Genomic DNA, 19,789 nt, shown 5'->3' with positions numbered 1-19,789 from the left:
GATTAGCTTACAGCTATCACAGTCCTCTGCCCCTCATTACTAGTATGACGGGGAACCCTGACTAGCTTTTCACTGTCCAGAAAGGCCTTCAACAACTGCCCACGGATCTCTACATTGTCGTGAAAATCTTTTTTTTCACAGAGTTTCTGTTTTATATTTCCACATTTAGTAGCTGTGTTTCCTATAATAAAATGGAAACTTGGCCGGTTTAGGAACACGCCTGCTTTGGGGATCAGTCCACTGTCTTTAAAGGTAGTCGGTTTGTTTCAGTGCAGATGTTCGGCTGTCCACAACGAAGTCGGATAACTTATTTTGCTCGGCGTGTGCTCTACATTGTGCTCACTTTCTTCTCTTTTGTCTATGCTTGCTTCACAACACCTGTTTTCGGAGTTGGTGTGCATAGCATGCTGCTTTTGTAATCAGGTGAGCAAATGGGGCACAGCCACCGAGTGTGCCCATATCAGACCCACAGCGTCAGATGTATGTAGATCGACCAGCCCGCCAAAGCAACAGATGACAGAGAGGGGTGGTGTTTGCTTGGCGTTTAAGTATGATTCTGCGATGCCTGTAATGAGCGACACAGTCAAATGGAAGACATATGTCCAGAGTGTGTGTTTTATGGGCTGTGTTAGTTAGAGTACTTTTTTTTTGTATTAAACATTTCATCACTGTTATTTTGTCGTAGAAATTGGGAGTGTAGACCATTGTTATTTTTGCTTCACGTAAGTTCTTATTGCAGACACTTCTTTGTTGCTCTGCAACGTGTATTTGTTTTATGTGTGGTTTCAAGGTAACTGTGACCACATTTTGAATCACCAGCAGGAATTTTACAAGATCTGGTCATTGCTTTAATCATGACCAGTCACATTGTCAAATGAAGCAGCACGATATCCCCGTACGTCCAGTCATCCTTTGACTAAATGAGTCACACCCTGTCTATGTATGCTTGTCTATGTGAGTGTGTGTTTAAGAGAGAGAACTAAAGAGAGTGAGATAAGATATTTCGAGCACCAGTTTACACAACTGCAACGTTAGTCTCATGTTTTTTGAAATCACTTCCATCTCGTATTGCAAAACCCTGAGTTGTAACTTTCCAGCTATCAAAATCCTAGTTTAAATCTTTCAATCAGTACAGTCAGCCAAACCTGAGAAGTTTCACAGCATCGTGAAAAGCGTGCATATCTTTATAAAAAAGATAAAGGAAGAAAGATGTGGCCAGATGTTTTACGCTCCTATTAGCTGTGGAGCTGACACGGAGCCCAAAATAGAAGAGCGATTCATCTTCTTGAGCTGAGACCATTTTGCCACTCAGACCGCGAGTCATTTTTGGTCGCATTAGAGGAAAACAAGAAAGCTGTGAGAAGCACATTGGCGATTGTAAAACAGAGGTGGAATGCGAGGCATGCAACATGAAAACATGGCGGTCTTGGGAGAATTTATTTATGAAGTATCCATCTGCCGCCCAAAGTTCGCCGTCTAACAAGCAACAGTCTTCTTACATGTGTATATGTATGATGTCTAATTGGACCCAACCGTTACAAGCATACATGTTGCAAACCGTAAGCATGGTTGTGTTGCAGACGGCTCCATCCAAGTGTGTGAACGTGCATCTTTATACTGTCCCACATGAATCGTGCGTGTATCAGGAACCCGATTGCGGAATGTATCAATTTGGACTAAAAATGGGGCAGGCACCATGTTTTGTGGAAAAAATGCAACACAGAAAGTAAACTGTTTGTCAGATATGTCGTGTGTTTGGTTTAACGCCTAAACAGTTCCTCCAGAGCATCCCATGTCTGTTTATAACAGCAATGGAGCCTGGACATGGCTAGGCTAGCGCCACCTGCACTCTGGACTGTAGCACTTCCCTGTCAACCCCCCCCCCCCCCCCCCTTTTTTTTTTCTCCACTATGCACTGATGCATAAAACAAGATGAACTGATCTTATTGGACTAAGTAAGTAAAAACAGACCTTTTCACACTGTTAAAGACAGACCAGTGCAGCTTTTAGCCAGTTAAAGTTGCAGCAAGGAGCCAAATCCTGCTGAAAGCTCTTTATTTTTTTATTTTTTATTTTTCTAGGACAGAATTTCTAACAAGCTTTTAGCAAAAAAAAAGAAAAAAGAAAAATAATGTTAAGTGTCTCTTGGTGATGGCGTGGATCAAAGTGAATGTCATATCAAGCACCGAGGCCATAGCATAAACAGTAGCGTTAATGCACTTTCACATCATGGGCTAATATGATTTCAGAGAAGGAGGGAGTGGAGGAAAGAAAGACAGAAAGGCAGCTATGGGGTATTAGTCTGACTTATTGTCTGCTTCAGTAGCCAGTGTGTCTGTGGTGGTGATGATCCTGGGCAACTCTATTTTCATGGCCAAAGACAGATGTCAGCAATACTAGGCTTGTCCCGTACAGCAGCTTTACACCACCACAGGCTTGTGTTTCAGGAGGGCAGCCAGAAGGCAGTGGTGAAGATCTAAGAATAAAACTAGTTATTCAGCACTGCTGCCTGTGATGGTGGGATTGTACTGGTTTGCGCGTGGGAGGATTTCAGCCTGACGTTGTCCTGCTTCGAAGCATGCTAAGGTCTGCTGCCGGTCTGGCCGGCTTCATCGCCTTGCATACACTTCAATTCCTGGTTTCTTGGCATTGAGATGGAAATTTAAACAGTCTGGCTGACTGAACAAGCAGCCCTCTTAAAACCAGACCGCCACCCCGTTCTTCTCCTTTTGCTCCACTGCAGCCTTCAGTCACCACTTTATCACTCTGTGGTGCTGAATGGGTCCCCTTCATACCAGCCGAGTTTATGACCCTGCTTTTGCAGACTGGGGGTCTAGATATGTATCTCCATCAAAGGCGTTCTCACATACTCCTGTCACCTCTGGTCAGCTGTGGGCTGGTCTGCCTTGAAGAACTAATTATAAGCTCTTAACTATTAACCAGGAGCTCCTGTTTTTTTTCCTCACAGCTTGCCGTAATCCTGTTTAATATGTACGTGTGTGCATGTAGGGATAATCAAGAAGGGTATAAGCCCATAGTGGTTATTATGAAATGTTTTAACCCGAACCCGAACCCTCAATTCACCTCACCTCCCACAGGAAGTGGCAACTCAGCCACAGGAAATGGACTTATGCAGATCTTTATAAAGACGTCCCCCCCCAATGTGCTAAGATGTGCGAATAGCGGGATACCCAAATTGCCACAATCTGATATAAATAAACGGCTATGCAGTCCTAAGTACTGGCTCCTTGCTATTGACAAAGGCTATCAAAAGCCCAGCTTTGATTTACCCTTTCAGATCTTGTCCTTATTTTTTTATTCACAGTCCGATCTTGCTTCCTCACACCAACACACACCCACTCATAAACTATAGGCCTATTTATAGCTCAATCGCATGATAGAAAGCATATTGTCCCTTATTTGTTGGGTCTGGTTGCCTGCTCTGTTGTATCATTGCATCATTCGGAGCAGAGGCAGCAGTCCAGGCTTTATGAATGAACTGACTCTCCGCCAGAGGCTGGGAGATGGCACCGATCCCACTGTGATGTCATGCCACAGACAAGGAGAAGAGAGGGAGCTTTATGAAACCTCCCATTCATTGGTTTCGCTCTCTCTCTCTCGCTCTTTTTTTTTTTTTGCCCACCCCTCACCCAACTCAGTCACCCATCACCCACCCAAGATGCTTTCTTGCTATCTTCCCCAGCCCTGTCCCGCCCTGCCCATCCGTGCCTATTCCAGCCCAATAGACTTTGGCCCTGGCTGTGAAAATCCCAATTTCACACCCACGCTCTAGCGCACAGGCAAAGACGGCCACTAATTTGGTGTGTATATGTATATGTGTGTTTATGTGAGTCACTTTAACAGCCTGAGGTGCCAAAGAAGTACCTCTGTCTAAAGTTGGGTTGGGCCTTGCTCACAAGGGCAGAGCAGTAAAGGTGGAACAGCCTCAGCGAGAACCCCTGGGGGAAATATCGTCGTCGCACTCAGTAGCTTGTCCATTACTCATTTCATGGCAAGAGGAGAGTGGCTAATCAATACCTTTTACTGTAATCTAGACTAAACATCAGTCTCAATTCGTCAGTGATTCTTAGCATAGATGAACTTAATATGGTTTTTACCTCATTAGTAAAATTGGTTTCATTTTGTACATTTTGCTGCAGAAGCTCTTTTTCTTTTTTTCTCTTCTTTTAAGTCAGATACTTGTCAGTGAAATGCCATAATGTTGCCTGTGATTTACATCCATTCCCACATTTCATGAGCTAAGTGGATGGGACTCATTTTGCGGACAGACCCACACAGTCTAATGTGGAAAGTGATGACTAGTGGATGCTCTAGCTCTCAGTACATACTGACCGTTCTCTATCTAATGGGGCTCGCAGGCATTGAAATCGTATCAGGACTTCATCATTTACTCGAGACTGTCTAGATCCAAGCTCGCCTCTCTCGCTAATGGATGCACATTGTACATTAGCACTGCCGCAGATAACTTTCATATGGATCATTCACCATGGAGACTGCTCTATTATCACTTCACTGTTACGTTTAGCGTTCTCCTTTCAGCCTTGCTGAACATTCTGCATCATGTTTTTAGGAGATCAGCTCAGATCAAAAAGAAAAATTTACAACAAAGTAGTGTATGTACACAAAACACACTATTTGACTGTCACCTGACAGTCAACCTTCTTCTTTTTTTTAAATTGTGTTTGTGGTTTGAATTAGAGCCTGAGCAGGATTTCAAGAAGTATTAAAACAACCCAATAATGATATGCTTTGTAGACGGGGTTCACATTTTTCTTTTTACTCTCTCTAGTGTCTAATGTTAGTTCTCATGCACTGTAGTGTTAAGTGTCTTTGATGGAAGATTTAGTGCTAAAGTGGGTTCAAGTCTGTGTGGGCAAGTACGCGGTGCGGATGGGTTGATAAAAGCGGTGTGGAGGGAGGGGTGTAAGCGGTTTGAAAGTGCAGACAAACTCCACTTGAGCCAGCTTAAATAAACTGCCACATTTTGCCTTTGCTTTCACATCAAAGCACAGACTGTCTGAGCCCCGGTCACATCTCAGTTTGCAGCCATTTGCAACATGTACCTCTCTGCATTACCAACACTACTTAAAAGCAAAACGAGCTCAGTAGAAACTTAGACAACCTTGCAGTCTTTTTTTTTTTTTTGTCAAATAGAGAAACCAGCTTTATTTTGATGTGTGAGCCATGTCTGACAGTAGTTAAACTGGGTTTTTGTGTGAGACTGTAAAACAATGGCTGTTCTCAACTCTTCAACCTTTTACCTTCACTTCTGACTGAAATGGTTACATTCTGTTTGTTCAGACTATATTATTACAGCCCAAATTGAATCACAGGAAGAAGCAAAGAGCTCCTCTGTCTTTTTTCTCCAGTCTGCTGCAAAAAAGCTTGAGAGGGGGAAGAAAAGGGGGGAAAAAAACGACCTAAAGACCGAAAAAACAGAAACTGGGAAACCTAATTTTACAAACAGCCAGACAGACATTGGTTACATGGGCGAAGTAGGGACGGGGGGGTAAGCTGCTGTGCATTCCAGACAAGGTCGCGACGTCAGTGGTGAAAACAAGCATGAACTGTATGTTGCTCTAGTATACTGCTGGCAGATAAAACACCAGCCAGTGGAGATGCCAGAACATCTGGGTTTGACACATGGCGGTGCTGCAAGTGTGACACACCCACTCCTCACAGCTTGTTTGCCCTGAAGACAAGCCTTTCTGTGATCTAGGATTAATGATTTGAAATTGCATGTAATGGACAAAGAAAAAAATGATCTAAAGAAATAGACTCACCACCAAAATCAAGACCTGGCTGACTCTTTGATTTTTTTATGTGTTTGCATGTTAACCTACTTGAGACCTAAGCTGACCTGCTGTGTTTTTAAGTTTTGCCGTATGCACGTTGAACCCCCCCCCCACCCAAAAGTTGAGTACACAAGAAAGTGACATTAAGCTTTACTGCACAGTAACAGATAATAACAGATGTAATTGTGTGCTGTGCAAATGTGTGTGGACGGTTTGGAGATTTAAACGATAAAATATGCCCTAACTGAAACTCTAGGTTCTTTTTTTGTGGCTGTTTACAAGTTGAGCCTAGGTTGCTGGGGTTTTTTTTGTTTTTGTTTTTTTAACTAGTCTGTTTTTATATTAGAGGCCAGAGGGTCTTTCCCCTTCTCTCCTCCTCATCATATCCTCTGTTTTGCCCCCTTATCGCCATACTTCTGCAGCCCAGTAAATCTAATTAGATGAGTGCGAGTCATCAGGCACTGTTTAAAGCCATCAAAGGGAGCTCTGTGTCCCACTGGTTGCCCACTGGCTGTGAGCCGAGAACAGTAACCCTAGTGTGTAACTGAATCCCCTCGAGACGGGCCACCCCCGACTTTCCAAGTCACTCGCCAGCAGCCGCGGTGACATCATCACCTCATCCCTCGACCCTTGACCTGTGAGAATGCTTGACCCCGCGCTGGGTCCTGTGACAGTAGGCCCACTGTGTCGGGGCGACGTGGTAGGAGGGCTAGCAGAGGTGATAGTGTCGCTGATGGGCAGCACTGGCCACTGACCACTCTCCCACCCAGGATGTACAGGTAGAAGATAATAAATGTGGGGTTTACCAACACAGTATACACACAGTGACATGGCTCTCCCTTACTTTTTAAACAGGTTCGAGCCAAAGCTGTGACAGTCCTTGTTTCAATAGATTGGAGCCGATATGGAGACAGTGTCTGTCTAGACGGAATGTAATTGTTGAACCATGTTGTTGATCACGGTAGATATAAATGTTTGCTGTGTTTGTGTGGACGTGGATGCACGCGCACGTAACTGTGTCAATGTCTAACCGAAGCGCACATTCACAGGACTCTTCCCGCCGCCTCTTTGTCTCAATTAAATTTTCCATTCAGCGAGCTTGATCGGCATGAAATATAATACAGGATGCACTGCCGCAGCCTCAGTTGTCAATAGGAGTGAAAGGAGCATGTAATATTAGTCATTTGGATTTCAAGTCTAACAGATGCTGGTGTTACTCAAAATAAATATTCTTCTTTGTGATTTGCAGATCCCGAGTGTGGAGATGTCCCCCTGCTAACTCCAGGAAGTAAAGAGATGATGTCCCAGGCTTTGAAGGCTACCTTTAGTGGCTTCACAAAGGAACAGCAGCGACTGGGTATTCCCAAAGGTAAGACTGCCAGCTGCTTTTTGCTGTCATTAGTTCCTGTTAATGTTTTCATTTGAAAACTCAAATTGCAGCACCAGCCCTCTAAGAATACCTCAGTGTGTCACATATCAGGCGCACACATCTGCAGTTCTTTCACATTTCGGCTTTCTTCAGAGGATTCTGAGAAAGCACCTCTTAGAAAGACTGACTGAAAAGGAAACGCCCAGTTGTTCCAGAAATGGCGTTGCATTATATATATTCAGTCCAGGCAGACTGACTGATTGCAACATCCCAAGAATTGAGACACAGAGACAGACAGCAAAGAGATGGCATTGAAAACTGAAGCAATTACAGCAACCCATGTGATCTGCAAATTATGATTTTTTTTAGCTTTTCATTACAACTGTGGTTTACAGTCACTTCAGCTTCCCACTTTGCTGTAGGTTATTAAGTGAAAGTTGGCTCCAGCTCAGACTGCAAAAAATGAGAATCTGTCCTGTTGTATCATTCACAAGCTGACCTGAATATTTGAGTAAATGTGTCTGGATGGTGTTGTCGACGTTTAACAGTAACTGCCACTCTTTGCAATCCTGTGCAGATCCTAGACTGTGGACAGAAAAGCACGTGGCCGAGTGGCTAACGTGGACCGTGAACGAATTCAGTCTGAAGAACGTCGATTTTGACAAGTTTGGCATCAACGGAGCCAGCCTGTGTGCGATGGGGAAGGAGCGATTCTTGGACTTGGCGCCTGACTTTGTGGGCGACATCCTTTGGGAGCATTTGGAAATGCTTCAAAAAGGTAACAGCGTAAGATGGTTATCCTCTGATTATCAGATGAGTTTAAGAGATTTAAAAGTCTCAGTTTTGTGATGCGAGTCAAATAAGAAAGCTCTCACTACACAGGCTGACATCACTGCTTACTCCAGTTTAGGACTGTTGGTATTTGCTCTTGTAACAGGAGCCAAACAGGAAGACACGATTTAGCTCAGGTCATTAATTTTTGATAGAGCAGGATGCAGTTACGCGATACATAAAATCAATGATGAGGTCACTGATTCTCATTCTCCATCTATTTTTCATGAAGAGGATACAAAGCATTACCCCATGAATGGACTCAACTCTAACTTCCAGGAATCCCGCTTTACCTCAGACTACTTTGTCAGTAAGTATTCATCACAGTCAATCTGATAGCATAAGAAAACAAATATTAAAATATGAAAGGGAATCCAAATAGAGGAAGTAGATAAGGTGGTTCAGTGTGGCAAGTTGGTTAGCGTTAGCAAATAATCCCCCCACACACATTTTTTTTCTTGGATTTATTTCCTAGCTATAGATCCTCAGTACATCTTTGCAGCTGTAGATGAATAGTGACCACACGTACAGTGGCATCACTGTGAATTTTTTGCTGAGTTTAGCTTCAATCAATATGTCTTGCTGAAAATCTACAAGATTGTTCCCGTGTGCTCAGGGCTATATTTTCTTTTGGACTATTCACGTGCCGAGAACTTCGGTGGCGGCTCAGCACAAGAGGGATAATGACCCCACTCCTTTTAAGATCGATCTTCCTCCTCTGTGTTGCTCCTTGCTTGCCTTCCTTCTCTGCTTTCTATCTACACTCATTTCCCTTTGTTTGCTCCAGGCTATGGTGTTGAGCACGCTCAGTGTGTCCCTCCTTCTGAATACTCAGAGCCCGGCTTCATCACAGAGTCCTACCAGACACTTCATCCCATCAGCTCAGAAGAACTGCTGACCCTCAAATATGAGAGTGAATACCCTGCTGCGGTCATCCTCCGGGACACGGCCCTCAACGGCATGCCGGGAGACTACTTTTCTGTCAAGCAAGAGGTGGTGTCACCTGACAACATGTGCGTGGGACGCCTCAGCAGAGGTGAGCGATCGTACAATGCATAAGTATGTGGCTGAGATTTGAGGAGACATTAAAGAATGTGGGACTAGCTTTGCAGTGAAAATGTGGTGCATTTACATTTTACTCAGAAGGTTTGCTCTAATTACCTGCTTACCACATGCACTTGCTTGAGTTTGTCTGAATGCATGTAAAAGTTGAAGGTTTCTATGGGTGTCTGCCTGCGTGTGATTGTGCTGAAGCTACCAGAATCTTGTCATGCCACATCAGTGTGCAAGTATTAGAAGAGAAGAAAAGCAGGCCTTCTGGTTGGCTTGTGGTTCAAGCAAACCCGACTTGTACACTCTAGACTGGGTTGGGGAAAAAAAAACTCTATTGTTTTTGTCAGAGCGATACACGAACCAAAGCCACAATGTGTTCTGTTCTTGCCGCATGTCCCTTATGTAAAACAGTTCAAGTGGTGTAACCTTAAAAAAAAAAGGTCTTTTTTTTCTCTTTCTTGTTTTTCTTGGCCTCCTTTCTTCGGCGCAACCTTAGGGTTCTGGGTAAGGAGATAGAGGTGTCATCCTCAGTTAGCGTGGGGTTTTCTCATGAAACTGTTTGCTTTTCTGAATGCTCGAGCTTGTTTTCTCTCCCAGCAATAGTTTACAGAGGAATTAGCGGTATGATTTAGACCGTTACCCATAAAGCTAGGGTTTTTCTTCTCCCAAATCCCCAGCTGTATAAATTATTAGCAAGTGCCATGTAAACCATACGAGTCCTCCATCCAGTGCTTTAAGCATTTGCCTGCAAAGCTTGAGATCCAATCCCCATGCATCACACATACCAAGTGTTTGCGCATTGAACTGTGCTCTCCCGACGTGGGAAAGTATCTTGTAGCACAATTGATATCCACACGTGGCTCCAATTTTACCAGTTGAAGATTTCAGCATCAATAGCGGCATGGCATTATCTGTCATTTGTTAATGGCTTACCACTGAAAGACTCCTCTTATCGTCATCAAGGCCAAAAATAGCGGGGCAATTTCTGTGAATGTCTTCCATTTAAAATCAAACCCAAATGCTGGTTGTGAAAGTGAAATGAGGTGTGAAATGGAGGGACGTGGCACTGTACAGAGCAATAAGCTATAGCTTAGTGAGGAGCAAAACAATTTACTTCTAAGGTGTGGCTAATGTCCCTTTTGTCAAATCTCAGCAAGGTTTTCGCAATTAATTCAGAGTTATTTGCTATTGTTCAAGTTTCGCCATCCGACAGTTTTGGAGGTAATAGTGATTTGTCATAGAATCTATCTGTGTCATATAGCGAGTGCACTTATTTCTTTTCCATCGGTTCAACTTTGGCTCTTACCGAAAGTCCAAAGTCACTTTCCATCAGGCTGTGGTAGACTTGGTTCATCTTGGGATGACTAAAAAAACATAGCCTGTGTGTGACTGTGACAAATTGAATAATGCTATAAAACTGAGTAATCACCAATGTGCAATGCCAACATCAATGCAACATTGACGGGAATCATCTTAAGATTTTTGCCATCATCAAACTGGCCTAAATGCTAAAATTTTAATATCATATAACTTGTCCACAAACAATGTCAGAGTTTGAAATCACAGTAATGTGAGTTTAGAGTTTCTACCTACATAACAATGGCTTTCTTGCCAACTTTTAATTTTTTTTTTCGCCCTTTCCCTTCCAGGTAAGCTTGGTGGCCAGGACTCGTTTGAGAGCATTGACAGCTATGAGAGCTGCGACCGACTGACCCAGTCCTGGAGCAGCCAGTCTTCATTTAGCAGCCTGCAGCGGGTACCGTCTTATGACAGCTTTGACTCAGAAGACTACCCCGCTGCCTTGCATGGCCACAAGCCCAAGGGCACCTTTAAAGACTATGTGAGGGAGCGCTCAGACCTCAGCAAGGACAAACCCGTCATCCCAGCAGCAGCACTGGCAGGATACACAGGTAAGATGTCTAGAAATCACACTTTATATTTATATGCAGTCATTACAGTAAAAGAGTAATATTGGTCTATATGTATTTTTTCTGATCGCGTGCATGCAAACGGTAGACGTTTATGGAAAACCAGTCCGATTGTTGATTTCTGTGAATATAATTTTAATATAAACACTTCTGTAGGGCACAAAATGCAGTGTATAATGTGGTGTAACAAACTTGTTGATGCTCTGCAAAAGTGCCAAATCTTGTGGTGCCTGAATGCAACACTTTTAGACCAAAGAAGAGAAAAAAAGCACACCTTTTACCCAGGCAACCCAAGTTATGCACATCACAGGAAATAAAACAGATTTTACTCATGCCTCCTTTTACTTCACTTCTTTTTCTCTCGCTTTTTTTTCTCTTCTTCTTTTCTGTCTTCTCATCTACCTTCTTCTTATCGGCAGCCCGCATCTCAACCTATTTTTTCCAGGTCGTCCTAGCAACGCTCGTGAAACTTAGAAATTATGCCTGCCCCTGCACATAACACCAGAGCAGAGTAAAATTATCTCTTCATCTCATGAGGCATCTTCTCACTCATGCATGCTGAAAAAGCTCCTTTATGTATGTTCTTCAAGTTCAGTAAGATGGAGAGATATTTTAAAGGCTCTTGTGCAGCAAATGCACTATTTTAGCATCTGGCATGACTTTTAGTTTCAAAAGGGTGCAAAAAAAAGAAACCCAACTGCTGCTGTTGCTACTTCTTAACCGTTTATCAGCACTGAGCCATAAATTCAACTTTTAAGTTAATTTGAATCAAGAAAGATGACATAAATAGCTCTGTTTTTTTGGCCTCAAGTTAGCTGTCTTTTAATGTCAATTGCCAAACATACGAAGAGAAAAGTCAAATCCCTGCAAAGGGGTTTAATTCAAGTTATTCTAGTTTAAAGCTGAACTGTAAACACAGCTGAACACTGACACAGTTGAACGCTGACGCTGAATCGACTCTTCACAGAGTGTTTGGGACTTTTTCGGTCTTGTTTAAATTACAGTCACATGGCAGTAAGACTGCCAGTATTGGAAAAAGGGGGAAATCCAAGCATATTTTCCAACGTCACAAACAATGCATACATCAGATCTCTGCAGAGTGCCCCAAAGTTGGTATGCACAAGTTAATTGGTCAGCTGTATGGTCATTAGTTCAAGAGCCACCTTTAGAACAATAAGTCATTTATGAAATGTTGGAACGACATAGTTATGAATTTATAACCAAATGGATTAGACCAAGGCACAGAGCATCTCTAGAATGATCTAAATCTGTTTTCTCCCTGCACGCTAAACCAGCAGAGGCAATGCAAACTGGCTGCAAGCAGTCACGGCGTAAACATATTATAAACGAGTCATAGTTGCATAGTTTCATAATCTGTCTTTTTATGTACTGCATGTTTCAACTCCAAATTGTGTACTTGTAAGGAAAGCATGGCAGCTGCTTTCGGCCTAATGTGAGAAGAGACTTGTTTTGACTATGAAACTATAACCATGAAGGTAATAATGCCACAACACTCCAGTTTTTAAGACAAAAAACAACAACCAAAAACTTCTAACTGCCGCTCTGGACCCTGCTATTTTAAAGAGTAGTGCAAAGAGAGTTGTGGTCTTTCAAAGATGGAAGCATTTTTGTGTTTGCCCATGTGCATGTGTGGGTGGGTGAATAAAAACAGAAGAAGAAAAAAAAGGATCGGGGGAGCAAGAGAGAGAAAGAGACCTCTATCTGGAAAAAAGAAATCCCTCAAAATAAAGAAACAACCTCTTGTACAATTCCAAAACAGTGTTTATGACAGCTCGACAGCTTGCTCTTGCTCGACTTCCTGTTTAAGTCACGGGGTGACAGGTGACACTTGTAACGAGGACAGGGGACCTGATAAGGCTGCAGGGAGATAAGGCTCCAGTTGCCATCTGCGTGGTTTCCTGCGACAATTCATCATTTACACCTCTGTCTGCAATAACATCAGGCCACCTTACAACATAGCGAACTCTCATTTTGGCTCATGATATTTCGCTCTCTGTCTCACTATTGCATGTATTTGCTCGTACACACAGAGGGCTTTTGCATTGCAACGTTGTAAAAAATAGTAATTCGCCAGTCAATATTAGCTGGTCTCGCCTTTAAAATTTTTTATCCACACCTTTGAATTATCGTCCTTTAAATAGCCATATAGGTTTTAGACTCATATTGCCATGGATTCAATACTTATCGTTATGAAGACGAGCCCCAACCTTATGCTTGTTCAGTGAGCCCCATTGTGAAAAGATTTTAACATATTTTAAAAAGGGTTGCCTACATTGTGGCGTGAAAGCACGAGATTCTGGTATTACCCTTATGTGGGCTCACAGTTACTGCAGCAGGAACACGAGTCAAAGCTTTCTGTATGAGTGACACCCGATGTTGCGGAGCCACTTATTTTCCAAACTCGGAATGGCTGCTGTCATGCACCTTCTTCTTCAGTCCCTGCGAGGCCTTAGAGGGCTCTAAATTTCGAGTTGTTCAACCCACACGTCTGTTTCCCTGAACGCTTTTGTTTTTGTTACAAAAAGGCTACGTTTGGTTTTCTGAGGCACTCGAGAGAGGTGACTTTTGCTTAGCTCCAGTTTTGCTTAGGCGGTGTGCTGCACTGGCAGGTGTGATTTCAACACGCAAGCCTCAAAAGTGGGTGGGTTCATGTGTATGCTGAAAAAAAAAAAACAAACAAAAAAAAAACCACACGATCAAAGTGCACTGCAGTGAATCTAGTTCAGAGACAAAACCAGGCTTTTTTTTTATCGCCTTTGTTCTGCTTTCCCTCCTTTTTTTTTTCCATGAACTCTAATACACTTTTTGCTCTGACATTGAAATGATGTTTTACTAGTTTATTCATTTAATGTTACTCTTGGAAAAATGCACCCTCTTAACTTTGCATTGAACTTGGCAACTGCTCTCTTTCTTAAAACAGACTCTATTCAAGTACAGTAGATGTGCTGCTGAAGCCTAAATGCAGCCCTTCTTATTTTTAAAATAGTGATTTCATCAGTGTGGAACTCTTGCAGACACAGCCTCTCACTCTAAATTCACATACTGCACAGGGCAACTGGCAGACAAGGGAATACATGATGAATGGGACTTCTGTGCTTGGGACGACATTTAGTTCCACTGCTGTACTTCAGTCTGACCCAGATTAGAAGCTTTACTTTGTTCCTCTTTTCAAATTAAGTGAATAATTAGCATGAATATGTAACACTTTTCATATATAGCATAAGTACTTAGTGTCGTGCTTCTTCTGGCCGTGACTTTTATCACAGACAGGACATTGTACAGACAGTGCTGTTCCTCAACACATTCTGCATAGCACATGGACTGATGGGAATATATCTCCTAGATTCGGCGTATTGTTATGTGAAATATACTAGTTTAGTTCGATAAAATGTTGAGCAGACTATGGGACTTGGGAGCATTTTCCAACAACAGGAGCTCTTTTGCTCTGAACTTAGCCTCACCTCAATCAATCCCCACAGCAACTGGCATCTGCACAAACAACAATGTGTCCTCTCAGTGTGTATAGCTCTTCTTCTTAAACGAACACCTTCTCCCCCTCCACCCCCATCTGCTCTGCAGGCAGTGGCCCCATCCAGCTGTGGCAGTTTCTTCTGGAGCTACTGACCGACAAGTCTTGCCAGTCCTTCATCAGCTGGACAGGCGACGGCTGGGAGTTCAAGCTTTCTGACCCAGATGAGGTGAGAGGTTGCGACCCCACTGGTCATCTAGCACACGTGCTGGGAGGTCTTAAGTAGTTAGCCAGATGAACAAGATGGCTGCTTGTTCCATGTAGCTCAATTAATTGCAAGTTTCAACAAAAGTATGTATTCTAATGTTTCTGGCACATCTTGACAGGCTTGTTCACTGTGCTTTTTCAGGTTGCTCGAAGGTGGGGCAAAAGAAAAAACAAGCCTAAGATGAATTATGAGAAGCTGAGCCGTGGCCTGCGTTACTACTATGACAAGAATATCATCCACAAGACATCTGGGAAACGCTATGTCTACCGCTTTGTCTGTGACTTGAAAAGCCTGCTGGGGTACACTCCCGAGGAGCTGCATGCAATGTTGGATGTAAAGCCTGATACGGACGAGTGAATCAGATATGAAAGAATAAAAAAGGAAGTGAAGACAAAAAGTTAAGGAGTCACTTGGACTGAGGCTCATAAAGTGGTCTTAACTGTTTAATAGAATTGGTAAACCAATTATTTTGGGGACCAAAAATGTTTTGTTTTGGTTTTTGGGTTTTTTTTGCTGTTTTTTTTAAACGAATAACTGTGGTCTTTGTCAACTTTGAGCTCCTGTCTCTCAGACCATAATTTTAAAACCGAAGGCAGAAGCCTAAAACCTGTATTCTTACCCTGTTGCATTTGAGGTGCGTGTGTGTGCACGCATGTGTGTATGTGTGTATGAGTGACTTATACTGGTGTCATTTAGCAGCTCAAAGCAGACAAAGCGTTACCGGGTAGATTTCAGGTTCTGTTCTGACTAAGTAGCAAAGTGGGGGAGAACTGAGAGAGAGAGAGAGAGAGACAATAAAAATGTTGGGCTAAACGAATCGGAAAGTTCCTGCTAAGAAAACGGTTGCCAAAAAAACCTGAACTGAACTGAGGAAGGTATAATCTCATACTTGCATACATGCTTACTGTTTTTCCCTTTGGCAGTGACAGACTTTTTTCAGCTAGGACCAAAAAAAAAACAAAAGGGAAAAAAAAGTGTCTGGTTTAAATTGCTGTTTATGCTTGTGCCACCATACTAATGCCGATTTCTCAAAACAGTCGCTGTACATCTTCTGGATAAGTGTTGTAAAGGGTATTTTTTCACATTGTTCTCAGTGACGGTATTACAGTGGAACCAAACATTAGATGCCAAGTTTTACTCGTCTGTTCTCAAGGAACTTTCAACTGAAATGTGCTGATGCGTTATCAGACAACACTATAGACACTGGCCCCTTGCTTTGTAGAGTGTGAAGACCTGGTGAGGTTACTCATAGCAAGAGTGTCTGAAAGACAACTGAAAGTAGCCGTTGCTTTTGAAACTGACACGTTCACCTTTATGTACATGTTTGCCACCTCGTTAGAGACGCATATTGTGACTGAAAGTCGTGCATTTTTTTTTTTTTTTTGCATATACCACCAGTATTAGCAAACTGTAGACAATCTTATATGGGGAAATTCAGGAGTAAGAGGAGCTGTTTCATGTGCAGATTAAATGCATAATTTCATTTCACTGCCCATGTAAGCTTACTTTTAGACACGTTTTCATATTAATTGCCTAGAGAGTAAAATTGCAAGTTGGTTTGCTGATGTTATCTTGCATAATTCTCTTTCAAATGTGTTGTACGTTTTGGCCATAAGGAAGGGTAGTATAGTGTGAAGGTACAGTGTAGGAAAGCAGGTCAGGTAATAGGAAAACTGACTATAAATGTTGACTATAGAGAATCTGAAACTTTAGAGGATAGATGAAGGTGATGGGTGATGTGGATAATGTAGGTGATCTCTCGTGATGTCTGATGACGACAGGTTGATACAAGTGATGCAAGTTAACTTGCTTGAGAAATATAGGACGGATGGCAGAGGCTTCCATTTCAATTTTACATTCTTTTGCAACTTATCTACATTCAGTTCAGAAATGAATGACTGGTTACAAGCAAATTGGCAACAGTTTCCTCCCAAACAGTGGGAACAGTGGCTGTACACTAGCCTTATGGGAAATGCCAAAGTTGAGTATTATATTAGAATACAATGTTATTGTTTACAGTAGCTGAAAGTTACCCATATGGATGAAAATAGCTTCTGAGATGTCTATTTGTACAGATTCTGTTTCATAATGCTTTACTGAGACCCAGATTACACAAATAAGCAAAAGACAAAGCAGGAATAATAACCAAAGCCCATGTGAGGTCTTTGGCCACGGTGCACCCACAACGTTAGGAGATGGGGACCAGAAACCTCTCACGTATTCGTGAAATGTCGTCTTTTATCTTTTGTTAATACGTCAGAAAGCACACAGCTTAAGGACAAAGAGTAACGTCTTTGCTGATGTTTTTTTTTTTTTCTTTTCATTTTTGATTTTGGATACCGGCTGAGTTTAGGTAAGAGATGATGTATACGTTCATACTGTGTAACTGGTAACAAGCTTGTCCATTGTTATTCAGCACTGGCTTAGTGTTTCCTTATCCAAGATAAAGAATTGGAAGTTAAACAGTTGGTTCAGGAATAAGCTGCACTGTATGTTCATTCCTTTATTGCATATGTTCACACCAGTGTTTGAAAATCTTCTTTCTCTCTTTTTTTTTCTTTTTTCTTTGGTATTGTTCAGGTATTTTTCTGATGTCAGTGTTCTGTATTAAAGTGAGCTTAAAAGACTTATTTTTTATCTGTTTGTATTAAAAAAATGTTTTCTTTTTTCCTCCCAACACAAACGTCATAATGTTAGTATGGTTGGCTTCATAAGATCAATGTGCTCGGAGAAAACATTTCTGTTACCTAAAATGTTAATATTTTGACATTTACTTTGTCAGGAAATTATACTGTTGTTAAATGTCAGAGTCTACAGTCTACTGCAGGTCTTATGTATTAATGAAACCTAGTCAGGCAAGTGTACACCTAACAATATTTTGTGGCATATGCATATCTCGGAATGGATTCAGAAGGAAAACTTGTTATTTTGGATGTTTTTTTGTATATTTTATAGTGTCTTTGTATTTTTGTTATGAGATCATTTTTATTGTATTTAGTTCACAAGCATTTGAATATTTTTCAATAATTTATATTTTATAAAAGACGAGATGCAGACAGCTGGTGCTTTCATGGGAATTTAAAGGTAGCGCAGGACAAAATAATGTAGCTAATTTCTTTTTTTTTTGTTTTTGTTTTTGAATTCATTTTTTATATAGAAAATAGACCTGTCTGCTAGAGGTAAAAAGGCTGATGCTGGCCCATCAATGATTTCTGCTGGAAAGGTTTTATAAACTGTAGCTTCTATTTCCAAAATGTACTTAATGTACTTCAAAATGTTATAAAATATATGTGAAGAAAGATTTTATCACTGTGTGTGGTGTTTTTATTGTGAAAGTTCACATGAAAGGTTAACCATCTGCCTACTTAGTGATTTTCTTCACTTTTCTATATAGTTTAAATATAGATTTTTGTCACAGTTCAATGAGAGTATGGATGGGAAATGTAGGGATTACATGCCATTATTGAAAATAAAATATATGGAAATATTGTATGTATATAAGTAACGTGCTTTGATTTGCAGAGTCTCTTTACAGCTCCCTATATTCATACTTTGGCTTCAATACTGTTCTTGAACAGCAAACAACAACTAAATGATGAAATTGAATCATAGTGTTATTAATATTGCTGTTTGCATTTCCAGATATTGTGCTATTGTCACTGTGATAATACTGCACAATAACTGGGCAGTAAAATAACAGCCCTAGTTTAGAGTTTTCAGTCATCTGCAGATCACTTTGTAAAATATGAAGTGAAATTAAGAGAAACTATTAATCATGTCAAAGTACATACCCCACACACTTTATCAGGTACAATTATTGAACTGCTTGTTAAAGTGAACATCTAATTAACCAATCACATTGCAGCAACTCAGTGTATTTAGGCGTGTAGAAATGGTCAAGTTGACCTGCTGAAGTTCCAACTGAGCATCAGAATGGAGAAGAAAGGTGATTTAAGTGACTTTGAATGAAACATGTAACAGGCGGACTGGTCTAAGTTTTCAGAAAATGCTGATCTGCTGGGGTTTTCCCTGCACCACCATCTCAGGGCTTTTCTACAGAACGGTGAAAATGAATCCTTCAAATTGTTCAGAAAGCATCAAATAACCACTGTTTATAACCAAGGCATGCAGAAGAATATCTTTCAATGCATAATATACTGTAACTTGAAGCATATGAGCTAGAGCAGCAGAAGACCACACTGGGTGCCACTTGTGTCAAATAAGAACAAGAAACTAAGGTTACAACTCACATAAGCTCAATAAAATAGCACACAGTAGAAGACTGGAAAAGCGTCGGCTGTTCTGATGAATTTATTCCTGCTGCGACATTTGTATGGTAGCATCACAACTTGGCATTAACAGCATAATAATCTGGATCAATCTCACCTCAAATGTTCAGGGTGCTGGCAGTGTAATGGTATGGGGGATATTTTCCTGGCACACTTTAGGCACCAGCTGAGCATTATTTAAACACCTCAACCTACCTGAGTGTTGCTGCTGAGCATGTCTATCCCTTTATGACCACATTTTGCTCATTTTCTGGTGGCTGCTTCATGGTATCTCACAAAGCTTAAATAATCTCAAACTGCTTTCTTTTAAGATGACAGTGAGTTCACTGCATTCAAATGGCCAACACAATCATCCAATCAATCCAGTAGAGCACCTCTGGGATGTAGTAGAACAGGAGATTCACATCATGGATGTGCAGCCAACAAATCCACAGCTGTGTGATGCTATCATATCAATATGGACCAAAGTCTCTGAGGGATGTCTCCAGCACTTTGTTGAATCTATGCCATGAAGAGTTCACCCAGTTCTGAAGGCAAATGGGGGTATCGAATAAAGTCTCCGAAAAGCGTATGCCTGATGTGTTTATTAACGTATAGTTTTGATTTACTAATGAAGACAAACAAAAAAGATGCGCAGAAAAATTGTTTGAGTAAAGACCTGATTCTGTAATAACCTCAAGGTCATAGTGGTACAAATTTGTCAAACACATCCTTTGTACATATTGCTGTGGTGCTTCAAAGGAGG

At 41.5% G+C, this 19,789-nt stretch overlaps 1 protein-coding gene across 3 annotated transcripts in view; it reads left to right on the top strand.

Moving 5' to 3' along the window:
• The window catches only part of ets1 (ETS proto-oncogene 1, transcription factor), a 39,561-nt gene extending 21,500 nt beyond the window's left edge, over nt 1-18,061 (top strand). For 2 of the 3 annotated variants that reach the window (XM_085245573.1, XM_085245575.1), the window contains 7 exons: nt 7,066-7,185; nt 7,763-7,963; nt 8,249-8,326; nt 8,804-9,052; nt 10,719-10,979; nt 14,598-14,716; nt 14,897-18,061. In XM_085245573.1, coding sequence (XP_085101699.1) covers nt 7,066-7,185; nt 7,763-7,963; nt 8,249-8,326; nt 8,804-9,052; nt 10,719-10,979; nt 14,598-14,716; nt 14,897-15,112 — 1,244 coding nt within the window. In that variant the 3' untranslated portion in view covers nt 15,113-18,061. The remainder of the gene's footprint in view (nt 1-7,065; nt 7,186-7,762; nt 7,964-8,248; nt 8,327-8,803; nt 9,053-10,718; nt 10,980-14,597; nt 14,717-14,896) is intronic. The other variant, XM_085245574.1, reaches the window with a different exon arrangement.
• The last annotated feature ends 1,728 nt before the right edge of the window (nt 18,062-19,789 follow it).

Source organism: Mchenga conophoros, linkage group LG14 (assembly GCF_057382185.1).
Source record: "Mchenga conophoros isolate Kocher_MC1m ecotype Shallow Benthic linkage group LG14, M_conophoros_male_GT1.1, whole genome shotgun sequence".
NCBI lineage: Eukaryota > Metazoa > Chordata > Actinopteri > Cichliformes > Cichlidae > Mchenga > Mchenga conophoros.
The sequence above is the reverse complement of the archived record's forward strand: the minus strand, read 5'-3'. Positions and strand labels throughout refer to the sequence as shown.